Source organism: Grus americana, chromosome 3 (genome assembly GCF_028858705.1).
Source record: "Grus americana isolate bGruAme1 chromosome 3, bGruAme1.mat, whole genome shotgun sequence".
NCBI lineage: Eukaryota > Metazoa > Chordata > Aves > Gruiformes > Gruidae > Grus > Grus americana.
In genome coordinates this window covers 52179615-52200592 of record NC_072854.1, presented here as the reverse complement: position 1 = coordinate 52200592, position 20978 = coordinate 52179615, and the positions used below count along the sequence as shown (strand labels likewise).

Genomic DNA, 20978 nt, shown 5'->3' with positions numbered 1-20978 from the left:
TTCAGGAGGTGCTGGCTGAAAGCCAGAGCTGGATAGCTGTAAGCAAAATGCTGGTCTCGCCCCAGCGCTGCTCAGTGGCTTCTGTGACTTGGTGGCCACATTAGACAGATGACCACTTGGAAAATACCTACTACAGAAAATTAAAAAGAAACTGCAAGGTTTTGAGAGTTCAGAATAAAGGATTTTTTTTAAAAAAAATCCATACAGGTTTTTTTTTCTTGTTCAAACTTCATAAAAATATGGAAATTTTGAAATTTGGAAAAATGCTACAATATCAGATTGGCTGAAATATTTGAAAATTATAGCAAGACTTTTGGCATGACTAAATAGTAGCGTTACCCATCACTGCCTGCTCTAACTCTCATGGGAATGGGGAGTGACTCCACCAAAGTCAGCTAAATCACACTCATTATGCTCCGTGTCGCATTCACAGTTCTTCAAGGGGTACACAGAACTCCAGGTCACACTTTTATTCTTTACATCTGGGTCACTCAAGTGATAAGATCTGCACCAAAGATTCTGGCAGTGCTGCAAAGAGACAAAAAGAGTCTTTGCCATTGGCAAAAGCAGTATTTGCGGCAGCCAAGTGATTTATATTAAGATGCTTAAAATTTCATGTGTTTTTACTGTGGGGGTTCAGGACTGGAACATGAACAAAGCAGCACTGAGGAAATTACTTTATTTAAAAAAAAAAATCAGCAAATGTAGGAACAGATCAAAACCGGAAGCTCTTATCAGATCTCCCACATTTTCATCATTCAGAAATACCAGAATGTGGATTTGACTATGTTCAGATTTTAGGAGACAAGAGACCTCTGCTCAGGTTCCCAGCCAGAAACCCGAAGCACAAAACTGCCTGAGGGCTCACCCTCCCTGCCCACAAACAGCAGAACAAACAGCATCTTAGAACAGGACTTTATGGATGGGAGAAAAGACAAGGACAACAGGGTGATAAAACAGGATGAAATACAATAACTACTCCTTACCTAAATCACTGCAACAGCTATTCAATCCTTCGATTTCTTCAGTCAGCAATTGCTACGCCAGCTAGTTATCCCCCTCCCTGCAGTAATTCTTCATTCCCACTTTGGGGGTATGAGTCCCTGATCTCTGTGCCCTGGGCTGCTGGGTCACAGACCCTCCTGCCACCCCGCAGTGACACCACGAACGGCGTGGGTTGTCCCGGTCCTGCCAGCTGACCCCTCCAGTCCGTCAGGCGCTGCTCCAGGCTGCTCCAGCCACCAGTTCGTCCAGAGAAGCCCTTGCTCAAGGATTTGCTCCTGTGAGCTGCAACATGTCCACTCCCGTGCCGGCTTTATTCGCCTCACTGGCTGTTTTGCAAAAGTTCCTCTAGCTCGTAGGATTAAGCACACTCCCTGCTACCAGCAGAAACTCCTTTAACTGAAACCCTCTCCTTTCTTTCCAAATGAGGACATCAAATCTATTACCTCATGCCTTAGCTAAGGGACACTGGTCACACAGGAACATTAGGTATCACCGGTTTGTCTAGACTTTCAAAAGCCACTACAGTTTCAAACATGTCTTCCATTTTAAGATGCAGTGATTTTTCAACAGAAATGCTTCCCAAACGTGACATAACCTGCAAAGCAATTTGGACCCATTTCAGGCCTCCCCTGGAGTGCTCGTTACCCACCTCCCTCTCTCCTTCTGCAAACCAACAGAGGCATCCTCCTCTCCTGGGCCGGTGGCTGCTCTCAGCCTTTTGCCCTCAGCCAGCAGGCTAAAATCAAATAAATCTGAAAAATGGAGGCTGGTTGAGTGCCTGTTTTGTTTTGCAAAACCCAGAAACCACCCCAATGCTGCACTACAGAATTATTTATATAAACCTTTTTCAGTACTTTGTTATATGCATCATGAAAATAAGGTCTGAACTTCCTCTTGAGGTTCAGCATCATGAAATGCAGTGTCTTACCTCAGTTTCCTATATAACACAATATAGTTGGTGAGATCCAAAGCTGAAAGAGACCAAAATAAACCCTAGAGCTGCCTCTCTGCCAAGGTCATTCTGTCATAGATTTTAAAACAATGGGAAACAAATCATTTTGCTGCTAAAGACACACACACATACAAAAATAACGCAGACTGGTGCGATTGAGATACCAGGAGTGTTCAAGCAGGGAAAAATATATAACTGTACAGATTGAGATTAGAGCACAAAACAGCCTCTGCAGGAATACAGCTCCTAATTTGCCTTCTGTCCTTTAGTTGCTGCAGACAGTCATCAATTCCCAGTGACACAAATAAGGTCAGAGAAAAAGCGATACCGCAGATGGCAATGTCATTGCTCGTCATCTCTGGGCTTGCTCTTCCTTTCAGGTGTGCCCCCGGTTACTATGGGAACCCTTTGCTAATTGGAAGCACTTGTAAAAAATGCGACTGCAGCGGCAACTCAGACCCAAACCTGATTTTTGAAGACTGCGATGAAGTGACTGGCCAGTGCCGCAACTGCCTGCGCAACACCACCGGGTTCAAGTGCGAACGATGCGCTCCGGGTTACTATGGGGATGCCAGATTCGCTAAAAACTGTACAGGTATTGTCAATAGTTTAGTTGAGCAGAGCAAAATGCAGCACAGCATGGTCTACAGATGACCTCCCAGAGATCAGCGTTGCCTGAATCAGTCATCGGGCACTTGTGGCCCCAGGAGGCAGGGGGTGCTCCTGGCCACCGAGCTGGTGGGATGTCAGCTGGACACCTGTTTGGTTGAATCATCCCAGGCACTAGCCCTCTTTCCATTGCCCATGAGGAAGTCTCAAACCCCAGACCCCAACATCTCAAACACCTGGGTAGGATGAATGTAGGGACTGTTGTGTCCTGCATCTAAGTTCTCCTTGGGCAGGGACTTCACCTTTGTGTTTGTTCACACCACACACTGCCCGCCTGACCACTCAGGCTGATGGCACTTAAAGACTTGAAAGCAGTTTTTATGGGAACAGGATCGTCCTTCCTGTCCTGACCCAATCCCCGCTCAGTTTCTGCTAGTTTTCACACTGCTACTGTATTCTGCATTTCCCATGTGTCTGTGTAATCTTGCTGATTACTGTATTTCCACACCAGAGATGACTACTTCCAGGGTCTGGTAAAGTGCTACCCAGAAGATCTTACCAAAACATATCTACACAGAGGGGTCACAGAGGCTCACGTCCTCTGATATAATTATTCTCCTGATTTACAAGGAGTTCAATCCAAAGAGGCCTTTGGCCTCATGCCCTTTGTCCTTGCTTCGGCTCTGGGAGACAAGATTACATCCTCTTTCAAAGCACTGAGGAATAGCCACAGCTAAAGGCAAATTCAGGTGCTCAGAGCGAGGACCTTGGGGCTCCCTCCCAACCCCTTTCCCAGGGTCCTTCCCTCAAGGACCAGAACACAAATGGGGGAGATGAATCAGTCCTAGCTCTCAGCCTGACTCGAAGGTATGACACAGCCAACGCACACGCCCAACTCAGACCTCTGAAGTGCTCCGGGCTCCTGAATGCCACGAGGCAGGAGAAACACACCCAGCGCTTCAACTCAGCAAACCACAGCAATCGTGCCCTGGCCATGTGCAAAAGCAGAGCTTCACACAGCTACGCGTAGCTTTGCCACAAGTCTGGGGATTACAGGGCATTCCAAGTGTCTAAGCAGATTAGGGAAGACATAATTTTGGAAGGCATCTCTGAACATAGAGTTTCTAAACTGAAGTTAAGTCACACTTTCATCACCTCAGTATAGTTTTGGGTTGCGCCCTTAAGGAGTTGAAGGAATTACAGGCAGAATGCCTTGGTATTATTTACATTTCTGAGATACAGTTTAAGTGGGATTTCATGGTGCACAGGACTTTTCTACACAGGTTTTTCATGCAGACTATAAATCAACTTGATAATTCTCTTTGTTAGCAGATTTTCTTGTAGTGTTTGATCTTTGCTAAAAATAAAAAGTGCCTGGGCACTTCAATATGCTGTGAGAGGTACAGCTTTTCTCTATTTAGGAGTTAATTTAATCTCGTAGTTGACTCTAGCAAATCCTGATTTTTAAGTATTATGTTTCAGGGAATTACACACTTCTCGTTTCATCTTCATTTCTGCTAAACACCACAACGTGCTGTACTTGACAGTACTGCATAGACTGCCTGCACCACCACTCGATATCTCCATGATATCCGAACTATTTGGGTAGTTTACAAGGCAAGCTTACACTTTGTTTGGCATTTTGGAGCAATTAGGAACTCTTATTTAGAAAAATATTGATTCTGAAATAAAACAAATAAGTTCTTTAAAATACAAAAAATACAGAAAAGAAACTAGTGTAAGAAACAAGAGAGTCTGTATACATGGCTCCCATGGAGCACCTCAAAGGGTATATAGAACAAAAAAATGCAAAAGAACTAAATAAGCAAACAGCTCTGTACAGCTAATATAATTTCTTTTTCTTTCGAGCAAAAGGCAAAATCTGTGTAGCTGTGGATAGTAGTTTTCAGCTTCTTTTCCATGAATTTTTTAACTATGTGTCCTTTAGCCACACTTCAAAACTTTCCACAAACGTCCTCAGACATAAAGGTAAATTTAGATGCTTACTCCACCAGTAAGCCACCATAGCATTGAAAGTCTTAATTCCCTACTAAAAATGTGGTACCTCCTAAACAAATAGATGGAAAATTGTCAGGACTGCTTTGAAATTAATTTACTATAAGCATTTGTGTAGCAAATTAAGAGTTATCCATTTAAATAAGAAGACACCATTTGATTTTCTTCAGCACCAATCTCATCCAAATGTTAATCTTGCAACTGAAATCTTGCCACCTGTTCTGGGGATAGCCTAGATGCTGCGATATAGAGAAATCTCTGCTTTCAACTAAGATTTTTCTTTCACTTCTTAACAAAAGAAAGAACAAATTAAAAACTGTGGATCCAAGAGCTGGGAGATACACGGATCATACAGATTGTGGTGAGGTCAAAATACAATTGCCCCACAAAATTCATAACCAAATTTTGTTCTCACAATGGTACAAAAACTGAGTAGTTCCATTAACACTGGTTCAGTTACACAGAATTATTCCAATGTTAGTGCATCATGGTTGACTTTGAAGCTGTATTACACATTTTCCCTGATAATTCCTCGAATGTGCAATGTAGAATGTAAACACAAGGGTAATTCATAGAGAACAATGAATGGGCTGCCATAAAACGGCAGTAAACAATTTTGTTATATGAGATTCTGCTGAAACCATGAATCACGACAGCAAAATGAGTTCCAGATAAGTCACTGCTGTTCTTATGCTTTCCTTGAGTTTTTGTTATTCTATCAAAGTGTTCCAAGAATATTTTAATCTTTAAAATAATATATTTTAAAAAGCCAATTAAACCTTGAGAGAGACACTTTAGATTAAAAATTATCATTTTTTAAAAGCCACTTGTGCTGGCAATAAATATGTAGCTTACTCAAGTTTAAAAAATGTAAAACCTCATTTATTCTTCATTGTAAGTGGTAGGAGATATTTACTTTTTGATATGCTCAAGCTGATGATGGAATTGGAGTCCACTATCAATCCCTGATAGCTGGAAAGCTTATTTAGTGGCAGCCTGACACAGTGCTGATAAATTCCACAGGTCTGTGGAGAGATTTGTAACTAATAATTAACTTCAGTTGTACTGCTTTCCTTAGCCCATCTCCTGAACATCACCCTCTCCAGACGGTGATGCACAATGGCCCAGCTGGGCAACTCTGGCCTCGCTGCCTCTGCTCGTGACCAGCTGGGAAGCTTTGAACAAGTGACTTCAGCAGAGGCTTTCTGGTTCTGTTTCCTGTCTCATATTTTATCTATCTGGTCCAACTCGACCACAGTGCAAAGAGCACCTTTTTCTACATACTGAAGGAAAAATCGCTTCGAAGAAGCCCTTGATTTTGGTTTGACTATCCATGCACAATCCTACGCACAATCATTTCACTAGTCTTTGGAGGGGAAAGGTGGATTGTACGTGTTGAAGATTCTTCTTTCAAAAATCCTTTCTTTTTCCCCCAGAATGTAACTGTGGAGGGAGAATGTGTGACAGCCAGACTGGAGAATGCCTCGCAGACAGTCCTGAAGTTTCTACTGGCACAGACTGCCCAACCATCAGTAAGAAGACTGTCATGAGAACACCAAAAATTAATATCACTCTTGTCTTTAGATGCTTACAAATGCTAACTTGAGAGCTCGGTTCTCAGTGGGCTCAGCACTTTGACCTTGGTCCCACAGGGCATTTAAACATGTGAATATGCACAATGCCCCGCTGACTGAGTATTTAAACACGTTCTTGCTTGACTGAGTACAAGCATGTGTCCAACTCTGCGATACAGACTGAAAGTTTAGGTACGAACTGCAGAGCAGTAGGGAAACATTACCAAAGACACTTCTATAGACTGAGACACAGTGCCTGCAGAATAATATTCTGGCCCTAAAATCTGCTATCACAGATGGCTATATGCCATCTTGCATATAATTTCTGGTTTTCTATTTGTACATCTAATATTAATTGTTGCTGTTGACAATTTGACGTATATCCATCAGTCAGTTGCTTTTCCACTATCATCTCCCCTATTCTAATGACAGGAAGCCTGGGGACTTTCCAGAAGCACTATGGTGTAACTAGTGGTAACCACTGAGATTTTTTTTAAATGTTGATATAATTATGCCTGTGATATAATGCAGACCGTGTGGCACACATGGGTTCCTGCTGACTCCCATGAAGAGAGGGTCGTGTGCCTGGAAGTGCAACCAGAAGGAAAATATTTGGGAGATGCTGCCATCAAGAATACAGACCAATACCAAGCAAAAGTTTCTGTAGGAATCTCTGTTTCACATTCACCTAAGTCTCTTGCATTTAGCAGTGGCACCAATGCCACTAAAACCAAGGTGGTATTGCAAGCATTCAGCAGGGACAAGGATACAGCTCTGCGCAAGCGTATTCCAAACATGTTATAACTGTGTTTTCAGAAGCTGCCTTCTAATCAGATAGGCAGCCAAGAGCCCATCTGCTGGACATCCGTACTTCTCATACCACCAAATTTTAAAAACAGAGTTTTGGGTTCTGACAAAATGAAGTTGGTTTTTTTTTGACCCTCATCTGTTGTTCTTTGGGCCATAAACATGCAGAGCCTCTTGGGAATAGGCAGGAAATACCTTCTCTCTCTCTCTCTCTCTCTCTCCCTCTCCCCCTACTGATTACGGAGCCGCTGTGGCAGCCTCTCAGAGCAGTCCCATCTGGTGCTGCTCAGCTGGAAGCATCATGACTGTACTGTGGGACCTTGGAAGTGGGCGGATGAAAGTGAAAGAAAAATGGGTATCCATCAGGATCCATCAATGACAAAGAGGGAGCACCATGGGGCAAGAGCACTATAATGTGAATTTAAGATATTTGCTGTTAACTGACACAAACATAAAGAAAAATTACACTCTCTTATTTTCTTATCAGGCTGCGATAAATGTATTTGGGATTTGACAGATGACATCCGATTAGCAGTTCTGGCTATCGATGAAAGCAAATCAACTTTACTGAGCATTTCTACAGGTGTTGCAGCTCAAAAGCGCTTGAATGACCTGAACCTCACTACCACCCATCTCCAGGTACAAACATTGATGACATTTTATTTTTATTTTTTAATGTAATTTAAATCAATGAATTTCCATTCCTGTATATTTAAATCTCCATTCTCACTAGACAAATAATTTGCTTTCAGATGCACTGACTTTTTTTCACACACACACAGGCAGCAATGTCCAAGAAAAAGAACCATGCTGTGCTTTGGACCATCGAGGTTGATGACACTGCAGACGAAATGAATGACCTCCTAAGAGAGGCGGCAACACTTGATGAACAGGTTTGTTTACAGCCCCCTGCCAGAGCTCTGACGGTTTGCGGTTTGTAATATTCACATGCTGGCATAGGAGGTCAGTATAGGATAGTTACAGTTGAAAGGGACTTAGAACGATCATCTAGTCCAACTGCCTGACCAATTCAGGGCTGACCAAAAGTTAAAGCATGTTATTAAGAACATTGTCCAAATGTCCCTTAAACACTGACAGATGTGGGGCATCAACCACCTCTCTAGGAAGCCTCTTCCAGTGTTTGACCACCCTCTCAGTAAACTCTTTCCTAACATCTAGTCTGAACCTGTAGGTTCACCAAACAAGAGTGGGACTGCCCTGAAAGGTAGTTGGGAGAACTTTCTACTGCTATTTTCATTTCTAAACTTTCTACTTTAGCTCTAAATTAAAAGCATAAATGACCTATCAAGTCTTCTTCCCAGAAAAGGAAGGATGTAGGGCCAACATCCGTTGAATGTGGTTGGGGGGTTGTTACCAATCACAAAAAGCCTCCCCTCAGGATGTGAGTTCCCACCTACCCTCCTACATAACGTGTTTGATCTGAGATAGATGCACTGCCTTTCTGTTTCACATTTTGATTTCTAATTAAGCAAAGTAACAAACACTAAACTAATTCAGATTGACTTTGGGAGTGTTTGTACTATATCTATTTTACATGTATGCTCTCATAAAATTAAATTAGCCCCAATTAGACACTTCAAAATACGTTACCAAACTGCCAGTTTAAAAGTTTTTTCACCTACCCACTGAGATAGGAGCCTGATCAGCACTCAAAATATGTTTTAACACAATTGTAATCATAAATGTTGCATCCACATTCAATTGCTAGGCTATAAAATTAAGGTTATCTGCTCTCAGCTCACATAACACTTTCACTGCACCCTAGAAGAATACTGATATGATATATGTTAAGAGAAGAAATAGGGTTCAAAATTGCTTCTCCTGCATTTTAAAGAGACATTATTAAACATCTTTCTGTTGCTAAGATATATCTATAGCTATATATATATGTGTATGAGAGAGACATCACTCTGTTATTCCCAGAGATAACAACAGCTGTAGTATGACTAGAGTATATTTCATGCTTATTGCAAAATGCCAGACCTTATATTCACTTACCAATTACTTCACAAGACAAATTAAAATTATACCTTAGATTAAAACTCAAATGCAGGAGCAAGTAGGAGAAAAAAACACAGAGAAGAAGAGAATGGGCTTCATAGAGAGGTGGACGAGCAAATTTGGATTTGAGTGTTTTTAATCAGCACTTACTTAGCACAGAGAGCACTGCAGAATTACACAGACTATGCCTGTGTTCAAGAGAGGTTTGATTAAATCAGCTCCCACACACACACCCCTCTGTACCTCTGAAAATCCAGCAGAGCTCACACGCCTCAGTGTCCCTCTGTGTAGTTCGTAGGCAGGACAATTAAGGCATTAGGTTTTCTAGGAATATTTAGTGAATTTGGATAATAATGATTTTGTCATCTTCAGTACTACCTGGGGATTTCTTAGCTCATTCCTCAGTTTGACTGTCCCTGAACCAGTAAATTCAGCGTTTCCTCTGGTCTTTTCTCTGTGCTAATTTCCAGTGTTTGTTCCACATGAATATCTGTGATTGCTTGTAAAGGCAGGGAAATAATGGCCCCAGACTCTCCCAGTGGAAGGAACACCACAGTAATAACTCTGAATATATTGAACTTTTTGCTCTTTTATGGAAAACGGGTGTTAGGGCCTTGAGTGGGTTTTGCAGAGATATGCTGCATCTTCTGTTCAGAGCATTTCACATGCACATCCCCGTGTCTGAGGGGTCACTGGAGATTCTCCTCTAAACCCCGAAGGCAAGATGAATTCATTGACTGGAGGTAAATCCTCCTGCTAAATGAGAAGAGTAAATGCGAGCTCTAACTCCCTGAGTCTGCTTGGGATGAGCTTAGACTAAAATAGCATGTAGCTCGATCCTGAATGTTTGGCAGAGACTTGCGGGAGCCGAGCACCTTTCCTTCCTGTGCTCTTAGGAAATTTCAGGACGAGCTTCTGTACATCAGTGGGCATTTGAGGGTCCCTAAGAGCCTCCCTCACTCACGCTGCTGCGTTTCCCATCACTCTCACGGCAATCAGTAAATCTGTTGCAGCAATTCCCCGTGTGTTGAACAGTTAAAAATCTGGCAAGGAAGGAGTATTATGTAAAGGCAAGTGTGTGTAAAAACAATAACGAGTTGCTTAAAATAAGCACGAAGTGGCCATGCTGAGCAACAGAGCATCCCTAAGAACCACTGGCAGCGATAAAGGAATACGAATAGAACCCATACTGCTTGCCCTTCAAAGACTAAAAAAACAAAACAAAACAAAACAAAACAAAACAAACAAAAAAAAACCCCACCAAACCCAGGTGCATAGAAATAAGATTAAAACCTTTCCGTAAACCCTCACGCTCGCTCTGTTCGGGTGCCGGCCCGGGGCTGCGGCGCTGCCCGCCCCGGCCCAGCCGCCGGGCGCCACCTGCCGCCCCCGCAGCCCCGAGCAGCAGCCGCCGTCCTGGGTCACCGGCCGCGTTCGGCATGACGTGAGCACGCCGACAGCCAAGTATCTTCTGGCTTATGAGGTGTCAGGGCACCTCAAACCCAGAAACTTAATTTTACAGTGGGAATTTTTGCTGATGCAGCCCCAACAGGGACCGTAAATCAAACACCTTACCACTGGCAAGTGTGGTGCGGACTTACACGTGTACACACACACACACAGCCCACACGCACACCCCCTCACACACACACAGAGTCCAGGAAACATCGATGGCATAGCAGTCTTCTTTTTTTTTTTTTTCTTTTTTTCTTTTTTTTTTTTGCTGTTCCCTGGGAAACACCAGTGAAAATTCAATCTAAGGACTCCCAAAGTGACAGACCTTCTCAGAAAGGTGATAACTATAACATGGTAACTCTTCGTTTCCCTTACATGTGAAGGACCACAAGGCAAAATACAGCCTCCAATGTAATATAGTACAGGAGAGTGGCTATGCTTTTCAGAGTACTTTGAACCCTCGTGCTTTTTCTTAAGTTGCAGAGCTGGGGACCTCACTTGAGGGAGACACTGATCTAAAAATGGTTGTGAGCTTGACACATTCTTCAGTCTATATGCTTACTCAGGAAATGCCATACCCAGCAAAATGAGCCAGCCCCGCTGAATGCCTAGGAGACTCAGCAGATGGGAGTTTTACAACTGTACCTCATTTATGGCAATTTGATTGCAGCAAATGATGGATAAATACGGGACAGATTTTAATGTCTCTCCAATTCTGAAAATACCAACAAGACAGTCCTTCACTTCAAACACCTCTGTAAATACCACTTTATATGATAAATGGACTTTCACATGCTCATCAGGAGAAAGCGAAATGTATGTTTACACTGCTCATCCTCACATATGCATATGGATCTGAAAAGAAATCTAATGTCTAGCTCACATGGTTTATTCATAGGGAAATGAAGCATCCAGCAAAGGCCTACTGATACAGAAGGAAACCATGGAGACCAACAACCGTGCTACTCAGCTTGTGCAGCAGCTCAGTAATATGAGGGATAACATTCAAGGTAAATAGATTTCTTTCTGGTTCGGCTCAGTGTCAAACATGTATTAATGAAACCTCCGGTAAAAAAATGTCTTAGCACCTGGGCACTCTCACAAAACAACCAGCACACAAGGCTTCTGCAGCCTGCAATGTCATGGCAGAAACTTGTCTCTCTAAAAAGACAGCTGACACCACGGGCTGAGTGGGTCGGACACTCAGAACAAGAGCTTCTCTTTCTTTTTTCTCTCTTTGACAGAGCAAAATAATAGTAAATAGGTTTACATGAAATTCTTCAAGGTAATTCAACTTGTAGCTTTTGTTTGTTTGAACAGTTGCTCAAGGTATTTCTGTACACTTGTAGTAAAAAGAGTCAGTATCAGATTGGGGCTGGACACAAGCCCAGGATGGGTGATGAGAGTGCTGTGTCTTACTTAGCAGATTCATGCAAGTGCACTTTTCCCATCCTGCTGATAAGTAATGGAGGCCACAGGAACAGCTAGACAGATTTTTTTAAAAATTGTGCTTTCCCTTTTGAACCCATGGCAGTCAGTTAGGTGTGACTAACTCTGGTGATCGCACCAGTAAGTGTTACGCTAAATCCAGATTTTGTCTTTTAGCAAACTGTTGCTGAGTAGGATGGTGCTGGTGCCTGTAACTTCATGCAGATGCTTCTAAAAAGAAAAGCACACTGAATAGTAAATAGTTTCATGATCTTACTGCTTCCCCAAGCTCAGTGTGGGAGGCAATGGTGATTTGCTTTTCAAGCTCCTTATTGCTTCATCTGACCAGAATTCCCAATTGAGTGTGGGTCCAGACACATCTACAGAGCATTACAGACTTACAGACTAGCTGTTGTCCTCTTGTTTTGTTCTGGTTTTGGTTTGGGTTTTGGGGTTTTTTTTAAATAGAGAAGTAGATTTGGAAAACTACAATCTCATTGCCACCTTTCTCCACAAAGTGCTGCCTCTAATGAAAGTGAAAGGCAGTATTGTAAAGTGTGTGGCTTATGTGGACCATCAGAAATGATTATAGTGATGCTGTTTCACGGTGGGAGAGGTAAACATGATGATGAAGATCTCCCAAAAAGGAAAAAAGTGAAACCAAGAGCTTTTTCATGTTAAAATGTTGGGACAAACTGTCACCTATTGTCTCAGTGTCCTGCTCATCTGTCCATATGATGTGAGGGGATGCAGATAAAATTTATAAAGTCTGTCCTTGGGCAACATGCTAGAGCAATAAATTTCAAAAAGTAACTTCTCTTCTGACTGTAAATCTATATATTTTACACATTCCCAGATTAAGATTTATTTTTTTTATTTAGAGCCTGCAAAACCTCTTGCATCTTCAAGAATGTTTACTGTCCTGTATATCAAAGGATAAATGACAGCAGTGAACACCTTCCCAAGCATAACTGCACTTAAAAAAGATTTCCTAGTCAGAGATGATCATCTTCATCTGGAATATCTAAGACATGTCATTATCATGCTGATAGATAAAACTGAGATTAAACCAATTGCAACCTATTCTTCAGTACCTACAGAAAGCAATAAAACCCCAAGTGAGCGTACTCCGAAGCATCCCTGTCCCCTGTCCACCTGCATCATGAAAGCCTCCGTCCTGTCGTAGAGCACACTGATTTCCCCCAGTCTTTGGCAAAGCCAACAGAGTACAAAAGCTGTATATGGCACCAGCATAGAAAGGCTGGCTGGCAGCTGAGGCTAAACAGACTTTTTTCAATAGAAATACTTGATTAACAGACCTGAGTAGTTCTGTCTTAGAGCAATTATTGCAAGCTCCATGGCAACTTGTGTGAGGAAGAGTGGTTACATATCAACTGTTACCCTTGCTTATCCTTATCTCCACTGGGACTTCAACCACTACTTTATTTCAACAAACATAGTTAAATTAACATATCCCATCACACGAAAGAGGAGGCAAGCTAAGACCAGGCTCATAGGATATGACACTTGTACTGCCTCCCTACACCTGTGATGCTACATCACCTTTGACTGGCCATCCATCACATTTTATTTCTACAATTATTGAGCAAAAGCATCAGCATGAGCCTCATTGTATGTCATTAACAATCACTGTTCGACCTCTGTGGATCATCCTTTTGTATTGTTAAATGGTTTGGGACAGGACAGGAACCACAGAAGGCAGACATGTATCTAGTTTGGCACACAAACAGCATAAACCAGGCTGTGAATAAAAAGAGAGCGCTTGTTCACCCAGAAAGCAGCTGGAGACAAGTAGGTGATTATTTCCACCATGCTCAAAACTATTCTTCTACAGGGCAAGAAGGCAAGCCACTCTTTACTGAATGGAAGGTGTATGTGTGCACATACGCACATGCGTGTGCCAACATGAGGAGGAAAAAGAAATCCATGGAGCCGCTGGTGGTGACGTGTTACTGCTCAGTATGAGCCTTTAAAGCTTCACTAATGAGCTCCGGAGCCAGCAGGAAACTGCATGTGAAGACACTCTGCCAAAGAATCAGTTGTGCCACAAATACACATCTACTTTTGTACAAAAATCTTACAGATGCATAGTGCTGGTTTTCACCAGCTCTGGTTATCCACAAAAGTAGTGATGAACATAAGCCAAAGCTACTCACATCGTAGGGCATAAAAGAGGAGGTGATCAGTATTCGAGGCCAGGGAGCGAGAAGTGGGTAAACTTAGTAATGCCTACACTGGGGCTGGGTAAACTCAGTTTCAGCTGCAGGGATCCAACAGTGTTTTTTGAACTGAAACCAAAACCTTGAAATAGTATCTATCTCCAAACCAGCTAGGCTCTACCAGGCCAGAAGCCATATGTTACCTCTTTAGGGTGCCTCAGAGCTCTTCACATGGAAAAAGAGGTTACTTCAGTCTCCTTGCCATTGTTGTTATTTAATAAACATAACATTTTTGCAGCAGCACTTAAAAGCCCTAATCCTGGATGAAAGCCCTGGCCTGCTACATGACACAGAACTCAGAATTAAATTATGATCCCAGCCTATAAGAACTGCCAAGCCAAATAATGCACACAACCCATGTCAGATTAATCTCATTTTCTTCTGCTGAGACCCCCATGTATGCCAGAAAGTGTTATTTTTTTACAGGTTTAATTTACTGGACTAAACATAATAATTATCTACTATGGAGTTGGAAGATAATTAAAACTTTCTTTTGCCATCAGCATGATCTGGATTCAAAAAAGTAAAAGTACTCCACAGTATTTACTTCTCTGTAGCCATGCTGGATTGACCATCTGTTCCTTTTTCCCACAGAAATCAGCAGCAAGATGAAATACTATGCAATTCAACAAGAGCTGAGCCCTGAAGAAATTGCCCAGAAGCTGAGTGAGGCTGAGGAGATGCTGAAGGAGATCAAACGCCGTAAGCCTTTCACTGATCAGAGGCAACTTGCAGATAAGGAGGAAAACAAAGCGGAGGAGCGTGAGTTTTAATTCTGTTTTCCACTCACCCACACGTTGGTGCGCAGCTGGCACGGGCCAGGCAGCTCTAGATACATGGTCTACATGGGGAGGACCAGTGGGCGCTTGGCAAGCACCGACTGGAGCGCTGAAGACGCTGCTGCTGCTTCCAAACGCCTGCCCCAAGTGTCCGCTGGCGCTTGCTGCCCCCGGGGCAGAATGGGCACAAAAATGCGTGTGTGTGCCTGTGCACTGCAGCACCTCAGCGATAGCCGCTTAGGAAGGTTCGTGCCAGGGCTGGAATTGCTCGTGTGAATGTCTGTCTTACCCCCTGCCAGCTCTGCCACGGGGACTGGGAACTCCAGCAAAGAGAGAAGAACGGCTGGGATGGGAAAGAGTGGCAGCCTAATTCTCACAGCTTGGTGAACATGAGTCAGAGCCCCAGGACAATAAGGACTGTCTTCTCCAGAATAGCCTGGGTAGCTGTGATTACGAAAAACAAATGAAGAACAAGGAAAGCAAAACCGAGTTTCTTTAAGGAAAAAACTACATGAGAGGGGGAATTAATGGGATTAAAATGAGATACTAAAATGAGAAACATCTTTCCTTTTCAAAAGAGGGAAGATTAAAACCTAGTTATATGATGTCTCAAGTGAGCTTTTAACACATGCATTTTACTGTCCTCTGAGTAACAGCAACAAAAATTGTGGCATAGGTAAGTTCTGTCAGAAATCCAAGCTTTGGATTAATCAGTGGCTTCTGATCTTTCTCCCAGTGCTACAGCAAGTTGAAGAGTTTCACGAGAAGTACAATGACACCAGATCTCTAGTATCTGATGTGCTGGAGCAGCTCAGCGAGCAGGACATGAAGCTGTCAGACCTGGAGGAGGCATTAGACCAGGCACTTGACTACGTTATGCAAATGGAGGACATAAATAAGGAAAACACAGCCAATCTTCAAAGGCGTGAGGTACTATGCAGTACATTTACCATGAACATTCCATCTCTGCCGGTGCTTAAAATAGTAGATTGCAAACAATTTAGATTCAGGAATCACCCCATCAAAAAAATAATTTCTTGGACCACTCAGTGGAATGAGTTTTGACTCTCCAGTTCTAAGAGGCAAGTTGTGAAAGTGCAAGGTACTATTATTTATTCATGGAGTGACAATAAATGAGAAGTTTTCACATGGCACATCTCAGCAGGCCAAGGGAGAGATCGATATTGATGCCTGAACTAAGAAGAATTACAACAAAACCCAAGAAGCTTAAAATTCCATGTAGCTGGCTACTATAAGTATTGTGGTGGGATTGTTTCACCTGTTATGTACTGATTTATAATGTGGAAGAGCTTCATGCTCACAAAAGAATAGAATTATATTCTATTAAAACAATTATTTATAAAGAATTTGCACTGCATTTGTGCCCTAGGCTGAGTGCATTCATACTGCCTCATCCAAACTTTCTCTCTGGTCTTCTTTAAACAAAATGCATCCCCGTGTTTTCAGGAAGAGCAGATGATTTTCCTTGCATCTTCAAGCACAAATCCATTCTCTACCTGCTCCACAACGAATACCTGGGTTTCCTGCTTGCTGGGTGAACAGCCTAGCTATAAGGCTACAGCAGTTCTCCCTTACGCTCCGTTCAAATGAACAGTTGCAGTACTTTGAACAAAGAAATCACTCCAGAGGAGAGCTCAGAGGAGACCTGTCGCTTACAGCACGGAAGGGGGGCATGTTTGCCTCTAAGTGGTGGTATTAGGCTCAAATCCCGTCTGGCTGATGAGGAAATTGAATTTTCAGGTCTCTTATCCCAGAAAAGTACCCAATCCATCAGCCATACAAAAAGACTATTTTTTTCTCCTCCCAGTAGTTTTGTGACTCTTTCTCTGTTTTCTTTAGTTTCCTTTAAAGGATGCAAAACCAGAACATCCCACCTAAAACTTTTCTCTTAATTTATTTTTTTTTTTTATCAAGGAAGAAAATGACAAAGAGAATAATTTTAGACTATTTGAATCGAACTGTTTTCATGCCAATGCCTGAAATTGTATGGATTCTGGAGGAAAGAGGTTTAGGCAGCAATTTTGTGATTTGAAGAACAATCTTGCACATTGAGGCCAGCCTCTGGCTTTCATAGCATCAGTGGCTGAGTTTTGAGCTCTTGAAATTTGCAGCGCTAGAAGTTCATGCTGATGTGGAAGGTCCAATAATCGAACAGAGAAATCAGGCATGCTGTTCTCGTGAATTCTTCTACAAGCAGCTTGGGATCCTTACGTACAAAGCCTCTTTTGTTGTTCCATTGTTTCATAATTACAGTGCCAAGCTGCAGCTTGTCTCGCATTTCTGAAGCAGCGCCTGAAGTGTGCAGTCACAATTGTTCACTGTTTTGAACCAGTTGGATCTTCATTATTCCTCACAATGAAGGCAGATGCTGTGCAAAAGAGACTGTTCACGTTACAGCGAAGGAAAAGAGATCTCTGTACTCTAGATTTAAAAAACCTCCAGGAAAAAAACTAGTCTCAGACCACTATGAAAAGTCCAGGTTTCATTTGTCTCTGCTGGCAGTGCGCTGAATAATGCTTCATTCCAATAATTGTTCATGCTGTAATATAAAATGAAATTAATAAATTAAAAACACCCAAACAAACCATTTCTTTCACAAAGACAAGAAAATGCAAAGACTTATAATATGCAGCTATTAGAGATGTCTGGGAAAAACTTAGACATCAAATTTGTCTAAAATCTATTTAGTTCATCACTTCATCTTTTGAATTAACTTTAATAAATTTAACAAAAATGGTGACGCTGTATTTTAGCAATTCACAGATGGTTTTGGATGTGATCTAATTTTATTTTATTTTTTGTAGAAAGAACATGAGAAAATAAAAGAGCAAACAGATGAACTGAACGGCATTCTGCTAAGTGCCACGACTATTTTGGCAGGACCACAAAAGGTCAGCTCTGAGCTAAGTGAGGTAATAAAGGTAAGTGCCTCAGTGACTTGTTTAAATGATATGTCCTGATTTTTTGAACTTTTAAGTCATGCGTTTAGACCACTAAATAAAAACCTCTCCATTTTTATACCGCTTCAATGAAATACTGATGAATAATTTTTTTTTAAAAAAAAAAAAAAGTAAGTATATGTCTTCCAGGATGAAAAGTCCTGTAATTACATTTTACTGCCTCGGAAAAATAATTATATTGTAAGGACACCTTACTGTAGGCAGAGCTGAATGAAGAATTTTGCTGTAGAGTTCTCAACCATTTCATTACAAGCAGCTGTCAAAAGATGCTCTGGTAAAAGACTGCACTATATGCTAAATTCCTTTTCTCGTGCCTGCAAATGAGTGTAAGAGAAGGATAAAGATCCCAGGTATCAGTGTTAAAACCAGCCACTGTCAGAGTGTAAAATATATATAAACAGATTGTCTTATAGAAATCCTCTTCTGGAACTGTAGACTAGTATCCAGTGTTTTGAATGAGACAAGCTGTTGTAGGAAATTTTTAGAAATTTTAGGGGTTTGGACTTTCTATGAAAAAGTGACGAAAATAAAACTGGGATTTTGCTAACTAAAATATTTACCAAAGCTGCTTTTTTTTCATGTTTTATTTTAAAATTTTGAGATAATTTAAGACAAATGAAAATTCTCCACAAACATTCATTTTGGTCATAGTTGCCCACTTTTTTTTTTAACACAAAAAAGCAAGTAGCAAAAGTCATTAATTTTTCTTTGAAAAAGTAATTGGAGAAAACAGAAAGAAGGCAACTTGCTTTATAACCATCCCTGGGTGATCAAGCAGTATGTTTTTGGTTTTTTCACCTGTGTTTTGTGCAAAACAAATTGCTGCAGTTTATCATTTCAGGTTCCCCACTCCTGTGGGTAAGTTTAGACATAGGGGACGTTCACACTGCAGGGAAGGAAGGAAGTAGTACGTGAACATCATACATCTCACATCTTCTCTTTGCCTATACATTCATATAGGTAGTATTTAGGTGGACTCATTTACATATTAGACTAACCCAAGGTGTCTTAGCATCAGGGATGTCTCTGTGCAAGGAGACACAAAGGAGCCAGGGCCAGGTTTCCACGATGTGGCAGAGCTGTACAGCGAAACTCTCTGCCCCTCTCCAGCAATTGCCAAGTTACCCCCGGGGCACAGGCACTGCCCCATGCTATTCCCAAGGAGGCAGGTTTGGGAGAGTGGTAGCTCTCCAAAAGAGTGCCAGGGCCCATATAGTAATGGGATGATGCATAAGCCCACCCACCCCAGCACTATTTAATTTCCTTCTATAGATAGCATTTAGAAGTTCCAAAAACTAATTTCTGGCCTGCAGTCTTCACAGAGAAGAGGTTAAAAAAAATTTTAAAATTATGGGTTTCACCTCCCAGTTTAAGAAGACCCACAATGAAGGTTTTAATTACTTCACCTATTAGCCCCTCACTCTGAAAGAGTTGTCATTAGCACCATTCTGGAGGAAAAGTAAAGGATAGCAAGACATTTCTCAACTGTTTTTCTTTGATATTTTACACATATCTCTCCAATACCTTTTTAAGGCATTTGTGAAATTTTGGGTGATTTTTATCTTCCTGCATTTGTCTTGCCATACTGACATTCATGGGACAGAATCTTTTTGATCTTTCCTCTTTTTTATTTGTTAAAAATATAACATCAAACAAATATAACATAACAACATTATAATACTATGAAAGGTAAAATAAAATATAATAATCAAAATACAGACTTGATTTTTTACAATTTTCATCTTCTTTCCTTCCTTCCATATTTTGTTCAGAATGTGTCAGGCTTCTACGCAGAAATAGATGGAGCGAAAAAGGAATTACAAGAAAAAATAGCCAATCTGTCTCTGTTTGATGATGATTTGGTAGAAAAGGCTATGCATCATGCACACAACCTAAGAAGACTTGCTGATGAGCTGGACCGGTAAAATTTAACTTCAGCAGACTCTGTTCATACAAGTGCTACTGACTGAACAGCTGAATGAACTAAAAGACAAGCAGAATCACCGTGACATTAGATATGCTGTCTGTAAATAGGCACTAAGCAAATCACTGTTAAGTCACGTATGGAGGGACTTGTCCAGGTCCAGAGGGAACAGCTGAAGTCAAGCTAAGCAAAATCTATTAATCTTTTCAAAGAATAAACAAACATATATCTTGCATGACATTCTCCCCTTTCTAATTTGGCATGATCTTCTCCTCCCATAGCGAGAGAATAGGAAAGGTAGGTTACTGAGAAGTAAAATAATACAGGCAGATTAGATGGGGGTTGCAGAAACAGCACATGTCGGTAAGTTCATTCACAGTAAAAGATGTTTAGCATTTTGGGCAAAAAAAGCGGCTTTGGGATAGTTTTTGTTCAAGAACTGGTTTACAAATGGAGTAGTTCCGAAAACAGATTGTGTCCCAGTGAAACTGGCCCGCTGTAACCCCAAAAACTTACTGTAAGTCTTCCTAGTTTGCTGGAAGATACTGAATGCATTAACTTTCCCTCAATTTACTAAAAAGCCACTTTTAGACAGATTTGAAATATGACTTTATTTGCAATTGGGACTACCCATGGAAAAATCACTGCTGCAAATGCATTCTTAAATACAATATTTCACCAAATTCTACCTTAAGTAACATCATGGATATATGCTTTTGGAAGATAAAACTACTCTTCAAGTAGATTATCTAAATACCAGTTGTTTCTTAATATTAGTATGCCCTCGATAGGAGATTAAAACAGAGAAAAAAATAACAGATGGTTTTCTTTTATTCAATTGTATAAAGCTGACATCTGAAATTCTGTTCTATAATGCCACACAAACTACAGACAGCCTAACAAACAAACAGTATGTTCACTCTGAGATCAGCTAACTGGGGGCAGCAGAATCACATGAAAGAAAATACCCCATATGGCTAGCCTTCACCCCTTACCAAAATAATTTAAAAATGACTACCAAGTCCAACACATTAGGAATTTAATAGAAAGCAAACAGAAATAATTGTGAGATATCCAGATGGAAATGTTCTGACTCTTTTATTTGTTGCGAAGATTGTCCTGCAGTGAAACTTTAATCCTTTAAAAAATTTAGCCTGTCTTCAAATAATTTTGGGCGTTTATGGGT

At 41.3% G+C, this 20978-nt stretch overlaps 1 protein-coding gene across 1 annotated transcript in view; it reads left to right on the top strand.

Annotated features, from left to right (window-relative positions):
* Nucleotides 1–20978, top strand: part of LAMA4 (laminin subunit alpha 4) — a 100356-nt gene that overhangs the window by 39505 nt on the left and 39873 nt on the right. The window contains exons 5-13 of the mRNA XM_054821485.1: nt 2338–2552; nt 6019–6114; nt 7451–7602; nt 7746–7856; nt 11339–11450; nt 14703–14870; nt 15624–15817; nt 17713–17829; nt 19641–19789. Of these exons, the coding sequence (XP_054677460.1) occupies nt 2338–2552; nt 6019–6114; nt 7451–7602; nt 7746–7856; nt 11339–11450; nt 14703–14870; nt 15624–15817; nt 17713–17829; nt 19641–19789 (1314 nt within the window). The remainder of the gene's footprint in view (nt 1–2337; nt 2553–6018; nt 6115–7450; nt 7603–7745; nt 7857–11338; nt 11451–14702; nt 14871–15623; nt 15818–17712; nt 17830–19640; nt 19790–20978) is intronic.